Source organism: Mixophyes fleayi, chromosome 8 (genome assembly GCF_038048845.1).
Source record: "Mixophyes fleayi isolate aMixFle1 chromosome 8, aMixFle1.hap1, whole genome shotgun sequence".
NCBI classification, from domain to species: domain Eukaryota; kingdom Metazoa; phylum Chordata; class Amphibia; order Anura; family Limnodynastidae; genus Mixophyes; species Mixophyes fleayi.
The window spans coordinates 54248747-54273034 of NC_134409.1; the positions used below are offsets into that span (position 1 = coordinate 54248747).

Here is a 24288-nt window from a genome sequence, read left to right on the forward strand (position 1 = left end):
TTTTTCTTGGTGATCAAACGCACCATCAGGTAGGCTTATGTTAGTTCTGATCACCCTGTTTCTGGGAGAACTGCTGCGCATTCAAGTAGATCTGTGGGTGAATATTGGGCTGCACATAATGGTGCTTTGGCAGATCATCTTTGCTGGACAGCCACCTGGTCCTCTGTCCACACTTTTGCCATTGTTATAATTTTCATGTTTTTGCATCTTCTGACACAAATTTTGTCTACAATGTTTTCTATGCTGGATTGACAGAGTGTTCCCTCCTAAAGGGGGCTTCTTTAGAATGTCCCCATTGTAGCAGCATCCTCCAGAATGGATGAAAGTGAAAAGAGGATTTTTATACTTACGTTAAATCCGCTTGTCTGATACCATTTTGGGGAAACTGCATTCGCTCCCTTCCTGCTGTTTGGCTGGTTGCATGTTCGCTGTGGTTATGGTTCCTTCCTTGGGGCTTTTACATTACACTGAGACACTACAGGGGTTGCAGAGAGGAAAAGCTTCTGCCAATAGTTAAATTAACTATTTAATTGCCAACTCCTGACTCCCCTCACACAACGCATGGTAGCAATGTCCGCTAGATGGAATCAGAGAAACAGATTTATTGCAAAAATAAAAATCCTCTTTTTGCTTCATTGCATATTAGGTTTTGATTATAGTGAATGTGCTTCAGATCAGTAAGTTTATTGCTAAGCCTGTTTTGTCAATGTTCACCATGAACATTTCTGGAGTGGATTTCTCACATTTTATGTAAGAACAGATTGTGAGAAGTGTTGACATTATGTGTTGTACTTGAACAAGATAATGAGGAGGATGATGATGATTGTGTTGAAGCAAGACAGCCACCATTGGTACCACCTCATGCCCATGATAAGAGCATTGTCATGCCAGGGCATAAGACCAAAAAAAGTATTTTTTTGTACTTAGAAATCATTTTATCCAAACCCAGACCACATTTGTCAAGGCATCTGTAGCCTTTATGACACCACAATAAGTAGAGGTAGGAACGTTGATCATCTAGGCACCTCCTCCTTGTTACATCATTTGCAGCGCGTTCATTCAAGTAGTTTTTCAAAAGGTGGAAAATTGTATATAGTAGCAAGCAGCCCAGAATCAGCTAGAAGCTGAATGGAAAGACACCTCTTGCAATATTCATTGTAAACACCTTCATCGTAAACCTCTTCATTATTAGTAAGTAGCCCAGCATCTAATTTTCAAATTCCAACTCACTCCCCTAATGCAATTCATGATTCCCAAGAAACATCCTTGCACGCTACATCTGCTGCTGGGATTGGGGGTGATACAGCTATACAGAAGGGAACCAAGATGAGTAAGCATAGTTTTAAATAAAGATTGTCTGTGAAGTGTTTGCAAGCGGAAACAAGTATGACAGTCAGCATCCTGTTGCACAGTGGATCACTAAAACCATGTTAGCATTGGATGTGTCTAGTTTTCGCCATCAATGCATCAGGTTTTAGCAGATTAGTTCATCATCATCAGTTGAGGTCATGTGCCCATGCTACCAAATTCCATCTTGATTCCAGATTGCAGAATTTCTTACAAAATGAGAGGTCAGTGTAGGAGATGCTGTCTGTTGAAAATGGGCAGAAATTTTACAGGTCACACTCTGTGACCACATGTAGAACACTGCACAAGTTGCAAAAAAATATTATCTGCCATGACCCAGACTGAAGCAAGAGGTTGCACACAAGTTAAATACTGCCTGTTTTTTCATGTAACACACAAATATTTGATAGCTTATTTGTACACTGAAATTTAAAGTTGATATTTGTGTGTTACATGAAAAAACAGGCAGTATTTAACTTATGTGTAAAACAGAACACTTATTTGCACCCCTTCCATTGTAACATGGTTTTGTCCAGGAGACTGAAATGAGAATCCTCTTCATTTAAGAACCTTAATGAATCAGGCCCCAAGTTCTTAATTCACTTCGCCAGCATCCAAGGGTTTGCAGCACTTGAAATTAGATCAGTACATTTTGTCAACCATGGTTCATCCTACATCCTACATTTAAGCCATATGTAATGTCTTTCTTTCCAAATGACACAAATCTACACAGATGCAAACAGCTCCTTGGGAGCAAACTGTAGGCTCAAGTCACACATGACACATCCCCTGCTTCAGCTTCTCCTACAAATGCTACTGCCAAAAAAAAACGTAAATTTTGTCGGTGGTAGTCAGCATATCGATGCTGACTACACCAACAACGCTTACCCCGACATCTTCAGTCCGGATGGCTGCTTCCCCGACAAGGATTCATGATGACTGTTCTATGAAGCGACTTCAGGCAATCACGATGAAAGAAGATGCCGGCGGGACTTGATGATGTCAGTGGGATAGGCGACGCTGTTAACGCTGCTCTTAAGGGGGTAATGTAAATATGCGGCTATGTACACTGTACAACACTTTCTAAAGTACAGTGTACACAGCCGCATACTCACATTACCCCCTTAAGAGCAGCGTTAACAGCGTTGCCTATCCCACTGATGTCATCAAATCCCTCCGGCGTCTTCCTTCATCGTGATTGGCTGAAGTCGCTTCACAGAACAGTCGCCATGGATCCTTGTCGAGGAAGCAGCCATCCGGTCTGAAGATGTCGGGGTAAGTGTTGTCGGTGTAGTCAGCACCATTAAGCTGTACCACATCCAATTTTTTAAGAGTGAAACTGATGATGAGTCAACACAGCACACCAATGTGAAGGTTATTATGACACCTGACTATAGTGTACTTAAGATGCACACCCTCCAGTATGCACTATGAAAGAGTTTTTAGCAAAGGTGGAAACACTGTAAGTGATTGGAGGAAGAGAATACTTCCCAAAAATGTAGAAAAACTGGTGTTTATCAAAATGAACCACAAACTGTATGAGGAAAACCATTCTTGCTGTCATTTACAAACAGAATATGTAACGCTAGATTCCATTGGGGATAAACTAATATTGTGTGATGATGACGTTGAAATCAGTTATTTAGATGATAATGAGGATGATGACATTGTCAACAGAGAGGAAGCTGATCACTGTTGTCCAAATGCCCAGCAGTGATTTCTTAAAATTCCTACATATTCTGCAGTTCATCAACCAACAACCAAAATGTTCTCTTTTGCGTGGACCCAAACAAATCAAGCACTTCAGCCACAAAAGTGTCAGTCATTTGGACAACATTCAGAAAGTCGACAACATTAGACTGACAATTCAGGTGTCAACAATATTATTAGGTCGACAATTCACATGGTGGATAGTATTATTTGGTCGATAATTCAAATGTTGACAGTATTATATGGTTAGTGTTAGGGTTAGAGTTAGGGATAGGGTTAGGATAGTGCTAGGGATAGGTTAAGTGATAGGGTTAGAGTTAGGGTTAGAGATAGAGTTAGAGATAGTGATACTATTGACAAAATAAAAAACTGTCTACATTTGAATTACCGACCTAATACTGTCTACATTCAAATTGTCTACCTAATAATACTGTTTACATTTCAATTGTCGACTTAATAATATTGTCAATGTCATTATTGTTGACTTTCAAACCCTGTCTATATTATTGTGTCAACCATACAAATTTCGATCATGAAACTGTCAAACATATGTATCACACCCAGCAAGTGGTAGTAATGAGTTGGAATTACACACTTTATATGCTTCAGCGATTTTCTCACCATTTCAGTTGTGGGGTGGCATTTGTGTAGAGTTCATTAGAAAATAGACTGTAAATGGCTGTAAATTAATGCTAATAATATAAATAGTAATGTAGAAACAAAAACAGTTTAAAATCACATGATTTACCTATTTTTCACAATTTTAAGTTAAATCTAGACTAAAAAACCATGAAGATTTTTGGCCAAAACCAAAACACCAAGATGGTTATACAACCAAAAACCAAAACACAGGGGGCTTCTTTAGAATGTCCCCATTGTAGCAGCATCCTCCAGAATGGATGAAAGTGAAAAGAGGATTTTTATACTTACGTTAAATCCGCTTGTCTGATACCATTTTGGGGAAACTGCATTCGCTCCCTTCCTGCTGTTTGGCTGGTTGCATGTTCGCTGTGGTTATGGTTCCTTCCTTGGGGCTTTTACATTACACTGAGACACTACAGGGGTTGCAGAGAGGAAAAGCTTCTGCCAATAGTTAAATTAACTATTTAATTGCCAACTCCTGACTCCCCTCACACAACGCATGGTAGCAATGTCCGCTAGATGGAATCAGAGAAACAGATTTATTGCAAAAATAAAAATCCTCTTTTTGCTTCATTGCATATTAGGTTTTGATTATAGTGAATGTGCTTCAGATCAGTAAGTTTATTGCTAAGCCTGTTTTGTCAATGTTCACCATGAACATTTCTGGAGTGGATTTCTCACATTTTATGTAAGAACAGATTGTGAGAAGTGTTGACATTATGTGTTGTACTTGAACAAGATAATGAGGAGGATGATGATGATTGTGTTGAAGCAAGACAGCCACCATTGGTACCACCTCATGCCCATGATAAGAGCATTGTCATGCCAGGGCATAAGACCAAAAAAAGTATTTTTTTGTACTTAGAAATCATTTTATCCAAACCCAGACCACATTTGTCAAGGCATCTGTAGCCTTTATGACACCACAATAAGTAGAGGTAGGAACGTTGATCATCTAGGCACCTCCTCCTTGTTACATCATTTGCAGCGCGTTCATTCAAGTAGTTTTTCAAAAGGTGGAAAATTGTATATAGTAGCAAGCAGCCCAGAATCAGCTAGAAGCTGAATGGAAAGACACCTCTTGCAATATTCATTGTAAACACCTTCATCGTAAACCTCTTCATTATTAGTAAGTAGCCCAGCATCTAATTTTCAAATTCCAACTCACTCCCCTAATGCAATTCATGATTCCCAAGAAACATCCTTGCACGCTACATCTGCTGCTGGGATTGGGGGTGATACAGCTATACAGAAGGGAACCAAGATGAGTAAGCATAGTTTTAAATAAAGATTGTCTGTGAAGTGTTTGCAAGCGGAAACAAGTATGACAGTCAGCATCCTGTTGCACAGTGGATCACTAAAACCATGTTAGCATTGGATGTGTCTAGTTTTCGCCATCAATGCATCAGGTTTTAGCAGATTAGTTCATCATCATCAGTTGAGGTCATGTGCCCATGCTACCAAATTCCATCTTGATTCCAGATTGCAGAATTTCTTACAAAATGAGAGGTCAGTGTAGGAGATGCTGTCTGTTGAAAATGGGCAGAAATTTTACAGGTCACACTCTGTGACCACATGTAGAACACTGCACAAGTTGCAAAAAAATATTATCTGCCATGACCCAGACTGAAGCAAGAGGTTGCACACAAGTTAAATACTGCCTGTTTTTTCATGTAACACACAAATATTTGATAGCTTATTTGTACACTGAAATTTAAAGTTGATATTTGTGTGTTACATGAAAAAACAGGCAGTATTTAACTTATGTGTAAAACAGAACACTTATTTGCACCCCTTCCATTGTAACATGGTTTTGTCCAGGAGACTGAAATGAGAATCCTCTTCATTTAAGAACCTTAATGAATCAGGCCCCAAGTTCTTAATTCACTTCGCCAGCATCCAAGGGTTTGCAGCACTTGAAATTAGATCAGTACATTTTGTCAACCATGGTTCATCCTACATCCTACATTTAAGCCATATGTAATGTCTTTCTTTCCAAATGACACAAATCTACACAGATGCAAACAGCTCCTTGGGAGCAAACTGTAGGCTCAAGTCACACATGACACATCCCCTGCTTCAGCTTCTCCTACAAATGCTACTGCCAAAAAAAAACGTAAATTTTGTCGGTGGTAGTCAGCATATCGATGCTGACTACACCAACAACGCTTACCCCGACATCTTCAGTCCGGATGGCTGCTTCCCCGACAAGGATTCATGATGACTGTTCTATGAAGCGACTTCAGGCAATCACGATGAAAGAAGATGCCGGCGGGACTTGATGATGTCAGTGGGATAGGCGACGCTGTTAACGCTGCTCTTAAGGGGGTAATGTAAATATGCGGCTATGTACACTGTACAACACTTTCTAAAGTACAGTGTACACAGCCGCATACTCACATTACCCCCTTAAGAGCAGCGTTAACAGCGTTGCCTATCCCACTGATGTCATCAAATCCCTCCGGCGTCTTCCTTCATCGTGATTGGCTGAAGTCGCTTCACAGAACAGTCGCCATGGATCCTTGTCGAGGAAGCAGCCATCCGGTCTGAAGATGTCGGGGTAAGTGTTGTCGGTGTAGTCAGCACCATTAAGCTGTACCACATCCAATTTTTTAAGAGTGAAACTGATGATGAGTCAACACAGCACACCAATGTGAAGGTTATTATGACACCTGACTATAGTGTACTTAAGATGCACACCCTCCAGTATGCACTATGAAAGAGTTTTTAGCAAAGGTGGAAACACTGTAAGTGATTGGAGGAAGAGAATACTTCCCAAAAATGTAGAAAAACTGGTGTTTATCAAAATGAACCACAAACTGTATGAGGAAAACCATTCTTGCTGTCATTTACAAACAGAATATGTAACGCTAGATTCCATTGGGGATAAACTAATATTGTGTGATGATGACGTTGAAATCAGTTATTTAGATGATAATGAGGATGATGACATTGTCAACAGAGAGGAAGCTGATCACTGTTGTCCAAATGCCCAGCAGTGATTTCTTAAAATTCCTACATATTCTGCAGTTCATCAACCAACAACCAAAATGTTCTCTTTTGCGTGGACCCAAACAAATCAAGCACTTCAGCCACAAAAGTGTCAGTCATTTGGACAACATTCAGAAAGTCGACAACATTAGACTGACAATTCAGGTGTCAACAATATTATTAGGTCGACAATTCACATGGTGGATAGTATTATTTGGTCGATAATTCAAATGTTGACAGTATTATATGGTTAGTGTTAGGGTTAGAGTTAGGGATAGGGTTAGGATAGTGCTAGGGATAGGTTAAGTGATAGGGTTAGAGTTAGGGTTAGAGATAGAGTTAGAGATAGTGATACTATTGACAAAATAAAAAACTGTCTACATTTGAATTACCGACCTAATACTGTCTACATTCAAATTGTCTACCTAATAATACTGTTTACATTTCAATTGTCGACTTAATAATATTGTCAATGTCATTATTGTTGACTTTCAAACCCTGTCTATATTATTGTGTCAACCATACAAATTTCGATCATGAAACTGTCAAACATATGTATCACACCCAGCAAGTGGTAGTAATGAGTTGGAATTACACACTTTATATGCTTCAGCGATTTTCTCACCATTTCAGTTGTGGGGTGGCATTTGTGTAGAGTTCATTAGAAAATAGACTGTAAATGGCTGTAAATTAATGCTAATAATATAAATAGTAATGTAGAAACAAAAACAGTTTAAAATCACATGATTTACCTATTTTTCACAATTTTAAGTTAAATCTAGACTAAAAAACCATGAAGATTTTTGGCCAAAACCAAAACACCAAGATGGTTATACAACCAAAAACCAAAACACAGGGGTCTGCACACATCTCTACTATATACTAACGAAACGCTGGTGATTTGTTATTTTTATGAGATTCTGAGCTATTGAATATTATCACTGTTTTTGACACCTACTGGATGAGGCATCGATCAAATTATTTTTATGAGTTTGTAGATATATTCTCACTTTTTAACATGTAAAAGTAGACCGGTATATAGCAGAATAACGCCACTTCTACCACTGCTTTAATTGTAACCCCATATGACTGAATATAACCTATGTGATGACTGAGTGGAGTTATATCTTCTGCCCCCCGATGACTCCCTCATCTTATCAGTGTGCCTGTTTTGCCATCATGACAGCCTCAAAGCATGGTCTGCGGGGACCATCAAAGCACTACTATTCAGCAAAGACAGACTGTCTCTGTACCCTTCTCTCCACCACCATGTGCCATATTGGCTGTAGTGGTCCAGTGTGATTGGTGGTTGCGACTATGCAGCAGGGTGCGGGCACAAATCCTCAGTTAGACTCACAGTGCAGCCTGGGTCCCTGGGACTCAGGATGTGAGGTGACTGTGGAGTTGAGACTGGCACCATTCAGCTATGGAGAGACCCGCACAGAGGCCAGACCCTACAAATAGAGGTGAGGTCCCTCCCCTGTACCAAAGTATGGGAAAAAAGGTTATTTAGTAAAGTTCTTAGTGGAAAAAAAACCCTTACCCCTTCACCTATAGCTCTAAGCTTTATTACTATGAGTTACAAATGTATGGATTAGTAAAACATCTCCCACATCTGGCCTAAGAGCAGCCTACAGTTGAGAAACACTATATTGACACACTACTTCTACTTTATACTACATATAGCACAGAGTACGGTGCACATTACATTCCAATACTCTTATGGCATGTGCTACAGGTGTACTTGGAGAGAGAAAGTACACAGTGACTGTGAACATATCCTGTAAACGTTTGTATATGTCTTTTCCTGCATGTGTTTCCAGCGAGAGTGTATTGCTGGTGTCTGTATTGAAGAATTTAATGTTATCATCTACCCAGAGCAAACTAAAAAAATAAAACAACACACTCTCACAGAACATCCAATGTCAGTAATTTGAAATGCATTAAGTGCACTACATCGTTATTTTAACCTAATGACATTTTATTCTACACATTTTATGTTGCTTTATTTTTGTGCAGTTCCTGTGCTGTTTTGATTTGTAATAAAACATGCACTAAATTTAAGTGTTTATCTATGTGTGAGGATAAACTACGAGACTTAAAATAATTAAAATCTCTCTGGCTAACTTACTTATAGATCGATGTCCATAGTAAGGTAAAGTTTATGCTGCTGAACACAGTCATATTATTGTCTCCAGCAGTATAATACATTTATACACTAGAAGAACAGATCAGTTATATTGATATTTTCCACTTGAGTTACTCCTGTATTTTGTATATGATTAGTACCTTTGTGTCTGTAATCATGGCTTGTTATTCCATGTAGAAGGAGGGGGCAACATGTAGGGGGGAGAGGGGGTGTGCAACATGGTGACGTCAATCAGGCTGACATCACATGCAAATAGCTGGTACCATGCGGAGGAGGGTGAGGGAAATGACCAGACAAAGTAAGAGGGGGAGAGACACAGATTTAGGAGGAGAATTTGTCTGGGTGGTGTTAGCGGGCGATAAGATATATAGATCTAATTAATTTCAAATTATCAAATTCCATTGATTTACATTTTTCCTACTGTCACTTCTAAACTTCCACCCCAACCACCGATTTGCATAATGTGCTCTATTTGAGTGTATTGAGTCTTGTGTTCTATAAATAAGTGCACATTCTGGGTATTTCTTCTCTTAAGGTTTCGTAATTATGTGTCCACTACAGCGGCATCTCCTCTACCCCACACTTTAATTTAATACATATGCATATAGAGCAAGAAAGCCAACAAAAAACTTTGCTGCTGTAAGGAAACCACATATGTATTTGTATATTAGCTTGCAAGTCAGGAAGTCAGTTTGGCACCTATGATTCTATTTTTAAAATTATAATTCCTCTTAACCGCCTAAATGAGGTCTACAACTTAAGTATATTTGTCTTAATAAAATACTACCTATGGTAGTACATAATGGTTTGGCATAAAAAGGAGACAGAGAATATGGCATAGCAATGAAATATTAACAATAGAAGACCAGCTTTGCTTTGGCCTCTGCCTTCCACCGGCACTGAAGTCTCTCATCCAGGAAGGTTTCCTGGGAAACTTGATTCTACATATTGTACTTCAAGAGGATGGAGTAGTAACACTATAGTCAGAGGAGGAGATAAGCTCAAGAAGTCCCATTTATACTTTTTTATTAAAGCACAAAGAGATACACAGTATAGATTGAAAAGCTAACAATATTGATGGAGTGAATGTGAATAAACATGTATTACCTCTCTTTGTATTTCAGGAAAATCTGGTATAGGTTTTGGCTGTTTTTATGTGTGATTGAGTCGCTGATGTCAAGCATTAAGCTCCTGTGCACTTTCACCAGTTCCTGTAGGATAAACAGTGAGAGATGTGAAACCTGATGGGAACCAGAGGACACAAGAGGAACAAATAGCCAGCTGGTTTGTGGCAGATACAGATGACAGGTTGTGTGTTGAGAAGGTTAGTCTTCTCCTCATACTATGCCACCTACAATTAGGTGAAGGTTATCATGAATTTCTGACCATACTGCTGAGATACAATATTTTTCACATACATTTTGAACGTAAAGCTGCATTGCCGCCTAGTAAAATATTTTACTGAGGTGCTCTTCCCACTAACTGGAGGACTAAATGTGCTGCTACATTCAGCTTCCCAGGGCTATGCTGGTTCTGTACTACAGGCAAGACAAACCAATTTAACTAACCAACCTTAAATAGAGATGGGGGTCAGCAGGAGATTCAATTACAATGTCACAATGTTTTGATTGGAGGTGGCTCACAACCCTATATTGGAAAGGAGAATCCCCTGGGGCTCTGGGTAAGGGGGAAGCATCTTAGTAAAATCCTTTACTCAGTGGTAGCGCAGTTTTAAACTGGCATTACATTAATACCTTATTTTGCTTTTTAACTCTTAATTTAATTCATACAATTAATAACTGAAATATGTATGCAGCAGAAAAATACAAAGGCAGCTTGAAAACAGTTGAATGCTTTGCCATATGTAACTAGTGCAATAACCTATACTATCCAGTTACATTCTTCATGTAAACTCAAAGCTTTTAAGCACATTTCTTGTTTAGAGCTGCAATCAATCACAATGAGAACCATTTATGAACATGGAAAACTTCAGAGTCACATAGCAAAAGCTCTTTCTTTCTGTAGTGCAGTCAGCACCTGTTCACCCAACAAAGCATGTGAATTAATGGATGCACATGATGATGCAGAAGGTGGATTTAGTGTGTTCAGGAACAGGGCATTGTCATATGTAATATGGCACATGGCACATGGTTTGTGCGCACAAAATGAAAAATAAGACTTAGTTTTGCATAAGGAGATGTGATAATAAACTGCAAGGAGTGGAGAGTGTATCTGTCTTTTTTGTTTCTTTTAATGCCCCAATGCCTGAACATTTTAAGCCTTTGTATTGTAGCATTTAGATCAGTGGTCAGGGAACAGGGGTAAATTACCCCAAATGGGGTAAAAATGACATTACTGGGGTTAATGCTGCCGATTCACATGCTGTCAGTTGGATTGTAGACCCCTTTAAATGTGAAATTACTGGTGTATCAGAAGAGCCTCAAGGGTTGGCAGAGGCACTTCTTGAGCTTTGATACAATAATGAAGCATTTGAAAACAAAGCAGATCTGTCAAATTTTTGGATGTCAAAAGCTGCAAAGGCATTCAAAATTACACATGAGGAGGCAGTCAAAAAGTTGTTGCCTTTTCCAAAAACCTAAGTTTGAGAACAAGGATTTTCCACTCTAACGAACATAAAAACAAAGCAGAGAAATCGATTGTACGCTGAAGACTGTATCCAAATTGTTCTGACATCAAAATGCCCCAATATTGATGCTGTCGTATCAAAAATGAAGCAACATCATTTCTCCAAAACCTGAAGTTTTGAAGTTGAAGCTTTCAAAGAAATTTTTAATAGATTCAATAAAATTTTGAATTCCAATAATTAATAATATATGATTTCCTTCCTTTCAAATCAAGGGGGTAATGTCGGCATATCTAAATATATTTGGGGGAAAAAAAAGTTCCCTGACCCCTGATTTAAATGGATGAACATGGCACTGTTGGTAGATGCACACAGTACTTGCTCTACTATAGGCATAGTGGGAGGTTTATAGCTTTGCACATAGTTTGTAACAGGTTCATTATTCTCTCCTACTCTACAATTTGTAACACTTACAGGAATATGAATAAATATGTTTTCATGCTCTGTATCAGGCAAGAATTTTTTCAGCGGTTCCATGAAGAACTACAAGGGAAGAAACAAATAATTAATATTATAATTAATCCACAGTGATGGACACAAGTAGGTAATTATACAGAATGGGAGATGTCACAGTGCATAAAATGTTGTTGAAAACGTACCACTCATTTTTAATACCTACATTTTAGGGTGCCTACTCATAGTGCCCTGACTGTTATGTTCATTTGTGCAAATTTAGAGTCCTGTCGGAAGCCTGGTTCATTTAATTTACTGTACGGCTGAGGTCACACTGTGACTCTGAACACTGCGTGAATCCAGTCAATTAAAAGTTGGATTCAGAAGTTTTTCACATGTGGGTTTCCTGTGCATAATGCTCAATGGGAAGCAATTAGCTTTTACCCAAGGACACTGTAAAAGTGCTGTGTGCAGTGTCTGAACGCCATGTGTCACTGACTGGAAAGATGTGATGTTCAGAATCGCCAGACTAGACACTCTAGCACAGTGTTGACTAACCTGTGACACTCCAGGTGTTGTGAAACTACAAATCCCAGCATGCTTTGCCAATATATAGCAGCTTATTGCTGGAAGGGTATGCTGGGACTTGTAGTTTCACAACACCTGGAGTGTCACAGGTTAGCCAACAGAGCTCTAGCACCAGAAACTAATCACTGGTTGCACTATGGTTTGTGCCACCTCTTCTTATATGACGCAGTGTAGACCTGCTGGAACAGGCTGGCATGATTTATAGCATGAAAGCAGTGGCAGCTGTTTTCCTCACCAGGATAAGATAGACACCTACTTACAGCTTAATACCTACCTTCTCTATAGATTCCAGGGTCTCTGAATATTTCTCTTCCGTCTGCTTTATTTCTAAAAGACAACAGCTCCGTATGTCACTCTCTGTAGTCCTCTGCAAATGGACAAAACACAGATCAGGCTGAAACCCATTAAGAATGACCTTATATATACATAGCCCCCAAGTGTACCCAAGCCTTTTGGAACACAGAGATTATGCCAACATATAGTGCGATCTGAGCCATTAAAAAATGTTGTCTTGAGTTTCCGTTTGGAAATATTGGAAGGTATGAGTATTCTGATGGAGAGTATCCCACCAAATCAAATATACCGTGAACAGTAAATGTTGTTTATACATTACGCCTAGCACCCATACATTGGGCATTGCAGCTTCAGCTTTCATTAGATCTTCATACACTTCGTCTCCCTCATCCTCAATGTACACACAGTCATAGTACAACTCATCATCTTCTTCCATCCCCGATTCACTGCAAGAGGAAAATAAGTAATGTACGGTACTCATAGCCAGATTACACTGGATATAGTATGTTCAATGTGCAAGGAAAAGGCAAACTGTATCTTTCCAGCATAGTCTATACTCTTGAGGGTTTCCGATTGGAATTTCTGATATCAATGAACCTCCGTAATGAGGACTCATCATTTTATTGGTTATAAGGGGAAGAATCAATTGGTACCTTATGCAGTCAGTAACAACCAAGTTCCAGGGATGGTGGCCTGCTGGTTCAGTGCAGCCAATATCGTCACATGATTCACACATGTCAATGTGTATCATTCACATATGTGTTGTAAAATATAATTATAATGACAAAAAGGTTAATGAAAAACTAAAGGTTTTTTTCCTTAGTTTTTAAAAGAATAAATAGGTTTTGTATTGCATTACATTCTATGTGAGGTAGATAGGGAGAGAGATTTGTTTTAAGAAAAAACATTTGTCTGCCTGTGTAATGTAATGATGGATTGCAGAAGTCAAAAATACATTGACTCTCAATCTAGTCCATTTCAGCAACGCATGGATTCTGGTTATGCAGCCACTCATAGCTACATCCTGTATATAAATCACACTGTCAGCAAAGGAAGCACAGTGCAGAATGCCAAAACCAAAAGGCTGACTTCTGACCACTGGTCTCTAGAACAGTGTATTGTAGATACAGTCATAGGACGGTTTTACTTAAGCTGAATTCATTTTACATAAGAGTCTACAATTATAAAATAATTAAAAAACAAATGTAAATACAGTAACAGATCTGATGTTCCATATCCCACCCAAATACACACAAATACTACTTTAATACATACTCCATTAAATCGGGCAGCGCTTTGTAGATGTCTTCATCTTGCACACTTTCTTCTGTTGGAAATGGCCTGATAAAAGTAACACAAGGAGGGCATTACATTTTCCCAGGTGATAATAGTGAGCTGATAATCGTCTCAACCTATGGTTAAGGTAAATGTAAGCAATAGCCGTAGCTATAGGTCAGCATTCACATGTACTTTTTAGAGAAATAATATGTATATGTTGAAATTGTGATGGGGTCCATTTACTGCAATCAAAAACATATCCTAAAAAAATTAGCTGCTTCAGATTTGCAGATTTTCAATTCACCTCTGAAGCTGATCATATATATATTATAGTATTGTGTGGGTGTATTTAAAAAAAAAACATTTATTTGCTTCTTTCATTTGTACGTGGGAAGGAATATTGTATCTTTTGTACTATATCAAGCCTAGCAGTGAATGAGTTTTTCGCTATCAAAACAAATGTTAGCAAACTTTTCTTGTGCTTATGACTTAGTTGTGTGTATGCTTATGTGGGTGTATGTCTGCCTAATGTAGGCCTAACATAAACCTGGTGTGTATGCTGCAAGTGGGGAGCTCTACACATCTTGAGACGTAAATTCAGTATATGTTCGTAATGCGCTTTCCATTGGTATAAGATGGTAAATGGTGACTGCACAGAACAGACCTGAGTCATTAAGGAGAGCAAGTCGAAAAAAAAGGAGTGCAAGGGGTGCAATTTAGTTTATTATTTTGCACATAAGGAAAATACTGGCGGCTTTTTCATGTAGCACACAAATAATTTATAGATTTATTTTTACACTGAAATTTAAAGTTGATCTAGGACAAGCTCTACCACAACTATAAATCTGTCACCACATTTTAAATTTACCTCCCCCTCCAATGAAACTTGGTTTTGCCAAGGTACAAAGTTTCTCCTTTATTTTTGCTTTGCTCTCCTTAATGACTCGGGCCCAACATGTCTAGAAGATGTTATAAAGGCTGTGATAGCATAGTATTATAATGACTTTCCTTATACTTAAAGTGAAAGGTAAAGAATAAAATACAGAAAAAAATAACACTATAAACACCAATACAGATGGTGTGGACTTGCAGCAGTGCAAAATTAGGATAAATCCTACATACAAGGAACACTTCTATTCCAGTTGTTTTATATGATTATGGGCTGTGCATAATACAAAAGATATTCATAATTAACCTTTTTTACACATTTCATCTTATCTTATGAAAGGATCATAACTGACCTTATTCCACACATCAGAGCATTAGGAGTATGGGAGAGTTTAGACAATGTCTCTATAACCTGCAGACAGAAGCACAAAAGAGCAACATAAGTTTTGGTTGTAAAACTTTTAAAATACAGAAATATTTTTACAAAGAAGGCATATATGCACACTACCACCCCAGTTGTGTACACCATATATTTCTTTATCCTCTAATAAAAGTTTATATTTAGAGAAACAGGTCAGTATAATCAATAATTCGCCTCACAATTTACCATTGTATTTAGATCCATCAAGGTCATAGCTTTCACAATTGGTGAAATGACCAAATAATGCAGCTTCTTATAATAAAACAAATATAACACTAATAACAACACAGCCATTATTGGACATATTCAATTGGCGGCGTTACTGCCGTAATATTGCGCATAATTACCGTTAGTATGGTAGTCCTTAACGCCGCTTCAGGGAGCCACGAGCAGAAATCAGGGTTAAAATTACTGTATTAACAGTTATATAATTAACACTGCGCTAAGCGCTGCCAAATTGAATTCCCCCCTATGTGCAGTCATGGGTTCCGGTTTACAAGTTTTTGCACAGATGAAAACTGAAATATGTATTCTATTGGGGCAATTAAAATAATAACATACAACAACATTTTAACTCCTTGTTATTTAACTATTCTTACTATGTATCTCTGTATGTAATCTGTTTACATATCTTTGCTGCATCCATGCATCCTTTGCTCAGTTCTTTCTCTGCTACCAGCAAACGATACCAAACAGACTCGCACAGTAGCACTTTTACAGAGCACAGTGCTAATTTCTTGTATTTAGTTTTCAAGCTCACAAAATTCTGAACACCTGTCCCCTCCCAGGCAAGACCTCCTGAAACTTAACTGTATGTGTGAACATAATGGTAAACTGGAAAATCGTAAAAATAAAAAAGATATTTACAAAAAGAAACTGACATTTATTTTTTTACATGTTCTCCAATTGTTTGAGTTACAGGTAACAAAGCATGTACGTTAATAATGATAACTACAGTACCCTTTCAAGACAAAAACTAACATTCCTATAAATCAATAATCCATGACAAGTTTAAAAAATAAGCCCCATTCAAAGGCAACTAAGGCTAGTTACTGGCATTCAAATGTTCTGTTTTTAACACAGAGCAAATCTAAAAATAAAACCCATTGCATTATATGTAATGGGTTTTATTGCATTCATACATGTTAAAGCAATTCATACTTGTACTGCAGTTCAGATTTTTGGACACAAAATGAATGAATGCGCCATAAAAATGAATTAGTCATAGACATCAATGGATTTGTACAGCAATGATACTTGGTATTTTTTGCCCACAGAAATAGAGAGCTCCACTATGACAAAGGGACCCTACATGGAGGGAAATGAATGGGAATAGCTACATTCTAGATATACTATATAGACAAAAGTATTTGGCCACCGCTGTTAATTATTGAATTGAAGTGTTTCAATCAGACCTGTTGCCAGAGGTGTATAAAATCAAGCACCTAGCCATGCAGTCTCCATTTGCAAACATCTGTGATACAAAATGAGTCGTTCTGAAGAGCTCAGTAACTTCAAGCGTGGTACTGTGATAGGATGAGACCTTTACAATAAGACGGTTCGTGAAATTTCATGCCTGCTGGATATTCCATGGTCAACTGTAAGTGATATTATTACAAAGTGTAAGCGTTTAGGAACAACAGCAACTCAGCCATGAAGCGGGAAGACTACATAAAATCACAGAGCGGGGTCAAGGACTGCTATGGCGCATGGTGCATAAAAGCCTTGTACATTCTGCTGATTCCATAGCTGAAGAGTTCTGAACTTACACTGACATTAATATAAGCACAAAAACTATGCAGGGGGAGCTTAATGGAATGGGTTTCCATGGCCGAGCAGCTGCATGTAAGCCTCACATCACCAAGACCAATGCCAAGTGTCAGATGGAGTGGTATAAAGCACACCGACACTGGACTGTGGAGCAGTGGAAACGTGTTCTGTGGAGTGATGAATCACGCTTCTCTATTTGGCAGTCAGATGGGCGAGTCTGTGTTTGGCAGATGCTGGGAGAACATTACCTGCCTGACTGCATTATGTCAACTGTGACATTTGGTGGAGAAGGGATAATGGTATGAGGCTGTTTTTCAGGGTTTTGGCTAGACCCCTTATCACCAGTGAAGGGCAATCTTAATGCTTCAGCATACCAGGTCATTTTGGACAAAACTATGCTTCCAACTTTATGGCAACAGTTTGGGGAGGGCCCTTTTCTATTCCAACATGACTGTTCCCCAGTGCACAAAGCAAGGACTACAAAGACATGGTTTGATGAGTTTGGTGTGGAAGAACTTGACTGGCCCACACAGAGCCCTGACCTCAACCCCATCAAAAACCTTTGGGATGAACTGGAACGAAGATTACGAGCCAGGCCTTCTAGTCCAACATCAGTGTCTGACCTCATAAGTTCTCTACAGAATGAATGGGCACAAATTTCTACAGAAACACTCCAATATCTTCTGGAAGCCTTCAAAGATACCAACTCTATATTAAAGTATATTTATTTAAATACAATGTCATTACAGTCCCTGTTGGCGTAATGGTTAAGCGTCTGAATGCTTTTGTTCGTATAGTGTACATACGCAAGGACATGTGAATGTGTCCAGTGGGTGTACCACATGTGAACCACATAAAGAAAGTATATGTTTTTACATACGCCTTTCAGTTGCTATTCAATACCGATCATCTTTCTTGCATAACTAATGTATGTTGTGTCTCTGCTTGTTGGTCACTAGAGGGAGCTAACAGCTTGGTTGTTACAGCATATTTCCTTTCCTATAAAATGGCTCTGGATCAAAAAAATCCAATATACTTTGCAATGTACTTGTCAAAGGAACTGCTGTTAAATTGCCATTAAAATATGTGATATAATAAACATGTTACAAACGTTGTAAACACTCTTTATGTTTTATTTTCTATGCAGAAATGCAATAACCAAGAGTACAAGGATAGGTATATTATACTAAAATGTATTAATATATTATGAGTGCAACCTGGATTTCTTACTAATATACTATTGTGCTTAGGTATTCTGCCAATAAAGTACCTCATACTTGCCAACTCTCCCGGAATGTCCAGGAGACTCCCGTATTTTGCAAGAGTCTTCCGGACTCCTGGGGGAGTGTGGAAATCTCCCGAATTAGGTCCCAAACACCGCAATTCCCGGTGAATCGCGGCGTTTGGCCCCTTCCCCCGCTGTCAAATGACGTCGGGGGGGGGGTCCAAAAATTACGCAATTTTTTGGGGGGCACCCCGCCCCCTCACGCCCACCTCCACCAGCAGGCTTCCGGAAGAGAGCTGAAGAAAGTTGGTAAGTATGAAGTACCTATTAGATGGTTTTAAACAATTTAACATTAATCATCATTGCCTACTGTCCTGGAAGGCTCAGGAGGCTCCCGAATTAGGGGAAGACCTCCCAGACTTCCTAAAAGGCAAGCAAATATCCTACCAGCGCTTACCTGCCACAAGGTGGGTGCATGCTCATGATGTGAAAAATGTCATCAAGCCATGCCAAAACTAGTAAACACCTAGCAGTAGTGGGCATGATTATGGAATTGTGTTATCACACCCCTATCACTTGATATGTATGGAAATGGCAAGGTTGGTAACATGTCATCCTCACCCACTTTTGCCACAAATTGTGTCTTTAAGCCCCGTCTACTTGTCTTTTCCTCCTGAAAACATGGTAGGAAAAGGAGGCCAGTATGTCAGTAATAGTACTAGTTTCAATAGATCTTTATTCTATCAAGTGATTCCACTAGGGCTGTCTGACTAATGTTTTTTTTTTTTAAATATATTTGTTTTAATAATAGTGGTAATTAATTAAATATATAGCTTTAGCTGTTGGTTCCTGTCACACCGACCTCATGTGATCATTAAGAATCGACATAATGAAAGCCGGCTCCAAATTACTTTACAGGAAGTTTCTCAGGAGCACAGTGAGCATGCTGCAGCCAATGCATAGGCTGTTTACACTCTTATTAATACTCATGAATATTCATAGATGTCTAGAAGAAGGCTAACTTCATTCTGGTATGAAAAAAAAGTGACTATCCAGTCACGTGAAAAAGAATATACACCACCTTTCAAGACTGTGTTTTTAAATGTCAAGACATACTTAATAATCATTTAGTTCTCACAGAGTCAAAAAATTTCAGACAATCTTCAGTTGTTTCATAGGTGGCCTCACATCTTCCTATAGAATACTTATTGGTGGGCTCAATAATTGCATGGCCTCAAAACAACCCCAAATCATCTCCTTCCCACCACCAAATTTGATGGTTGTTATGAGGTTCTTGTTAAATGTTTCCAAACATGTCACTGTCCAATTTGATCTCGTCTGTCTTGCAGACATTGTTTTAGAAGTCTTGTATGTTGCTCAGATACGACTTTGCAAACCTAAGCTGCCCTGCAATATTATGTATTTATGTATTTATTAGATATTTCTCCTAGCCACTCCTTCATGAAAAGTCACAAATGGTCTTTTTCTGATGCTAGAGATTGAACTTTAACATTTACCTTGTTGACAGAGGCCTGTAAATACCTGGATTTAGTTTTTAGAATTTACATTGATTGAAAATGGCCTGATAACCACTTCCAGACTGATGGGATCACTGCAGTCTTTTTTCTGTTGAATTGTGTCAACATAAACCTGAATGTACCATGCCAGACTGGTAAAGGTCCTCATTTAGGCTGGGTACACAATTACAGGTTTTTCAGCCAAATATGGGCAAAACACCTGATAAACGACCATTTGGTTCGATATTGCCTTAGTGTGTATACTCGCACGATGAACCACAGTCCTTCCAAAGTACCAATCGCAATTTCATTTCATTGTTCATCAGAACTTAAAATCTCATTCCAAACACACGACTGTCTGCCTGGAGAGAGAGTAGGAACCTGTCATTCTGTCTGTGTTGTTAAATGAAGAGAGTGCTGTAGGTGTAATAATTCACCTGTTTGTTCTAAGACTGAATATGTAATTTCAAAGTCACAGAAGCTAACAAAATTCATAATGACATTGTGGAAAGGTCAAAGCTTATTTCTTGTGTACCCAGCCTTAAATCAGTGTGACAGGAATGACCGACTACATTGCTCTTGGACCAGGTGAAGAGCACAGATCTGAAGGTAATTCATGTATAGTGTGTACACATGAATCGGCAGACTGATTGGAACTTCAGTCATTTGTAAAATTATTAGTGATAACAAATTGGTTGAAAGTTTTGCAGTGTGTACCCAGCCTTATATAGAGGTGGTAGCACATCCTGGATCAAGTAATGAAGTGCCCTCGACTACCTTCCCTTGGCTCAAAAGACCTTCACTCATTATACGGAACAGTAAGGATATATATACCTCTTGTTTGGCTTCTTCATGCTGTCTTCTTTTATTTTTTATAGACACTGTTGTGGATTGTTTGTCACATGACTTTAGTTATCAAATTTTAGGACTTGGAGAGGACTAGTTGCTTATTATGTCCTGATATGTAAAAACACAGACTCAGCTAAAGTGTCTTCAGACAACTAATAGAAAGAAATAGCTATGTAGACACTTTGTATACAATCCCACACTGGTAGTTAGTTATACATGGAAGCTTCACAACATTGAAAACAATAATTTACATGTCTCTAAAAACAAAGACATACCTATCTTACATATAGGGGGAGACTCAATTTGGTGCAAGGTGTCTCCGGGAACGTCTCGGGGTCACCGATTCTCTTCTTCACACTGCTTCTAACACTTATGATAAATGCTCTCCTAAATAATTAACTTAAGCCCACTTATAACTGGTTTAAACTGTTCTTCTAAATGTTGGGGTTAGCAGCTGCTTTATATGGTTCAAAAAGTGCCTACCATAACTGCTCATTTAAATGATACACTTAAATCTTCCTCTGTTTTAGATAACAGGTATCAAAGTTACTCTTCTCTAAATCTTCTTCCTCTGCACATAATCCCTATCATAACTGCTCCAAAAAGCATTATGCCAAAACTATAATGTGCTCTAGTGATTTTGGAACATGCCTGGGGACGTTTGGGAAAGTGGACCCAAAATAATTTTTTTAACTGGTTACATTTTTATTGAAGTTTTGTACCTAATCTTTTAGGAAAAACAAAAAAAAAATTAAGAGGTATCAATAAGAGAAGGGGAGGCATAAAGAGAGGGGGGGGGACACAATGGATATCAGGCACGTTATAGTTGTAGGAGTAATTTTGCCTCCTGATAGGCAGGATGTGGGAGGCTTGCCTGCTCTCCCGGAAGTCTGGGTATCTACCCGGAATTCGAGAGTCTCCTGGACCTTCCGGGAGAGTGGGCAAGTATGTTCTATTTGCTGCAAATACCTCATATGCTAAATACTCCACTCATCTTAACTCTTATTCTAATCCCTGCAAAAACTCCTACCCTAATTACTCATCCAAATACCTCATCTAACTCTTCTTCTTACTGTTCCAAATAACTCAATAGATAATGATCGATGGCTAATATGGCTATATATTAATACATGTAATAAGTATTATTTTTTTATATTAAATGTACAGTTGTATAGTTTGTAGGACTTTTTATTGAGATGTTGGGTATAGTTAGTTTTCTGACTTGTAATACGTATTGAAAACTTACTGTCACACAGCGGACTCTCTGGCTTACTTACCAGGGAACGGAGCACAGGGCTGGCCTCCTCCATCGTGCTCCTCTGCGATTACGAGTTTGGGAGTGCGTCTTTTGGTTGATAACGTTTCACTCCCCCTCATCCGCCTGACTATTTAAGGCACCTGGTCTGGCAATACGGTGCCAGATACTTATGTCCTGTAGCCTGCTAAGCTGCTGGATTGTTTTTGCTCCTGTATTTCTGTGTATTACTTATGGATCCTGGTATGTGTCTTCCTTGTGGTATCCTGTATCTGTTCTTATTCAACAGATCCTGATATCCAGCACTATATGCTTCTCAACTAATCCTGGTATCATATATCCATTCCTATTCAGCAGATCCTGGTATCCAGCAATATATGTTTCTCAGCTCATCCTGGTATCCTGTATCCATTCCTATTCAGCAGATCCTGGTATCCAATGGTATATTCTTCTCAGCTAATCCTGGTATTCAAATAGAATACCAGGATTAGTGGTGGGATTATTATTATTATTATCGTTTATTTATAAGGCGCCACAAGGTTTCCGTAGCGCCGTACACAGTACAAACAATGGATCGTACAGGGAATAACAGAACAAAACAATAAATGAGTAGTACCAAGACTTCAGAGGCTCCAGGCAAGGCAAATATATTGAAGTGAAGCAGAAGATAAGGTAGCGAGACAGGAGGGAGGAGGGCCCTGCTCATACGAGCTTACATCCTATAGGGAGGGTAGACAGACGGCAGGCACAAAGGGAGTCGGAGGAGGGGAGCAAGTGCTCCCCACTACTGAGGAGGAGCGAAGTGAAGAGAATGAGGGTGGAGAGAGGGTTAGGTGGAAGGCTGGTCAGCTTTGAGGAAGAGATGAATTTTGAGTGCCCGTTTGAAAGAGCACAGGTTAGGGGACAAACGGACGGAGCGTGGGAGGTCATTCCAGTGCAGGGGGGCAGCTCGGGAGAAGTCTTGAATTCTGGAATGGGATGAGGTGATCAGAGAGGAGGAGAGGCGACGGTCATTGGCCGATCGCAGGGACCGGGCGGGAGTGTGGATGGAGAGGAGATTGGAGATATAAGGGGCAGTGGAATGGGAGAGAGCCTTGTAGGTGAGGGTAAGAAGTCTGAAGAGGATTCTGTAAGGGAAGGGGAGCCAGTGTAGGGCAAGGCAGATAGGGGAGGCAGAAGAGGAGCGGCGAGAAAGGAAGATAAGCCTCGCAGCCGCATTAAGTATAGAACGAAGGGGGGCAAGGCGAGAGCGGGGGAGGCCGGTGAGGAGAAGGTTACTGTAGTCCAGCTGAGAAATGATAAGCGCGTGGACAATAGTTTTGGTTGCTTCATGAGAAAGGAAGGGCCGGATGCGGGCGATGTTGCGAAGTTGGAAATGACAGGATTGGGCGAGGGATTGAATGTGGGGGGCAAAAGAGAGCGAGGAGTCGAGGATGACTCCCAGGCAGCGGAGTTGGGGGACAGAAGAGATAGTGGAGTTGTTGACAGTGATGGAGAGATCCAGATGGGATGGGGACTTAGATGGAGGGAAAACAATGAGTTCGGTTTTAGCAATGTTAATTTTGAGAAAGCGTGAGGACATCTAAGAGGAGATGGCAGAGAGGCAGTCAGATACACGAGAGAGGAGGGGGGGAGATGGGGGGGGAGATCAGGAGAATCAGGAGGATTAGTGGTGGGACTGAAATAAATTAACAACCGGTTTTCTGCTCTAATGACCGTTTTAAGTATACAAAAATGCCCCTCAAAACACTGTGCCATGCTGCCTTTGCTGCCCCTCAAAACACTCTGCCACTCTATCCATTCCTATTCAGCAGACCCTGGTATACAATGCTATATGCTTCTCAGCTAATCCTGGTATCCTCTATCCATTCCTATTCAGCAGATCCTGGTATCCAGCCCTATATGCTTCTAAGCTAATCCTGGTATCCTGTAGCCATTCCTATTTAGCAGATCCTAGTATTCAGTGCTATATGCTTAATAGCTAATCCTGATATCCTGTCCTTTGCTCTTCGAGTAATTCTTGTATCCTGGTTTTCCTATCCTGGTCCCATCTAGTAGGTTAACATCCTTTTCCAGTCAATCTCGCCTGGGACCCATCCAGAGAACCGCGACCTTCGTGGTATAAGCAGTGAAGGCCAAACCTCCTTGCGGAGTCCCTGACAAAAACCTTTGCCACGATAGACTCCGCTTTTCCATGGTGGTTGGAGCTAAACCAAGCAGTTTGTAAGAATCCTGTGTGCTTCGTGATACTTATGTGAAGAAGATCATTTAATTATGATAAGAAATATGATAATCCTATTTATATGCTGAATTTGCTATATTTTGCT

At 39.4% G+C, this 24288-nt stretch overlaps 1 protein-coding gene across 1 annotated transcript in view; it reads right to left on the reverse strand.

Moving 5' to 3' along the window:
- VAV3 (vav guanine nucleotide exchange factor 3) overlaps positions 1–24288 on the reverse strand; it is a 191007-nt gene that overhangs the window by 96111 nt on the left and 70608 nt on the right. Inside the window, exons 3-8 of the mRNA XM_075182568.1 lie at positions 15278–15336; positions 14034–14099; positions 13093–13204; positions 12739–12831; positions 11898–11966; positions 9947–10050 (exon numbers count right to left, since the gene is read on the reverse strand). Of these exons, the coding sequence (XP_075038669.1) occupies positions 9947–10050; positions 11898–11966; positions 12739–12831; positions 13093–13204; positions 14034–14099; positions 15278–15336 (503 nt within the window). The remainder of the gene's footprint in view (positions 1–9946; positions 10051–11897; positions 11967–12738; positions 12832–13092; positions 13205–14033; positions 14100–15277; positions 15337–24288) is intronic.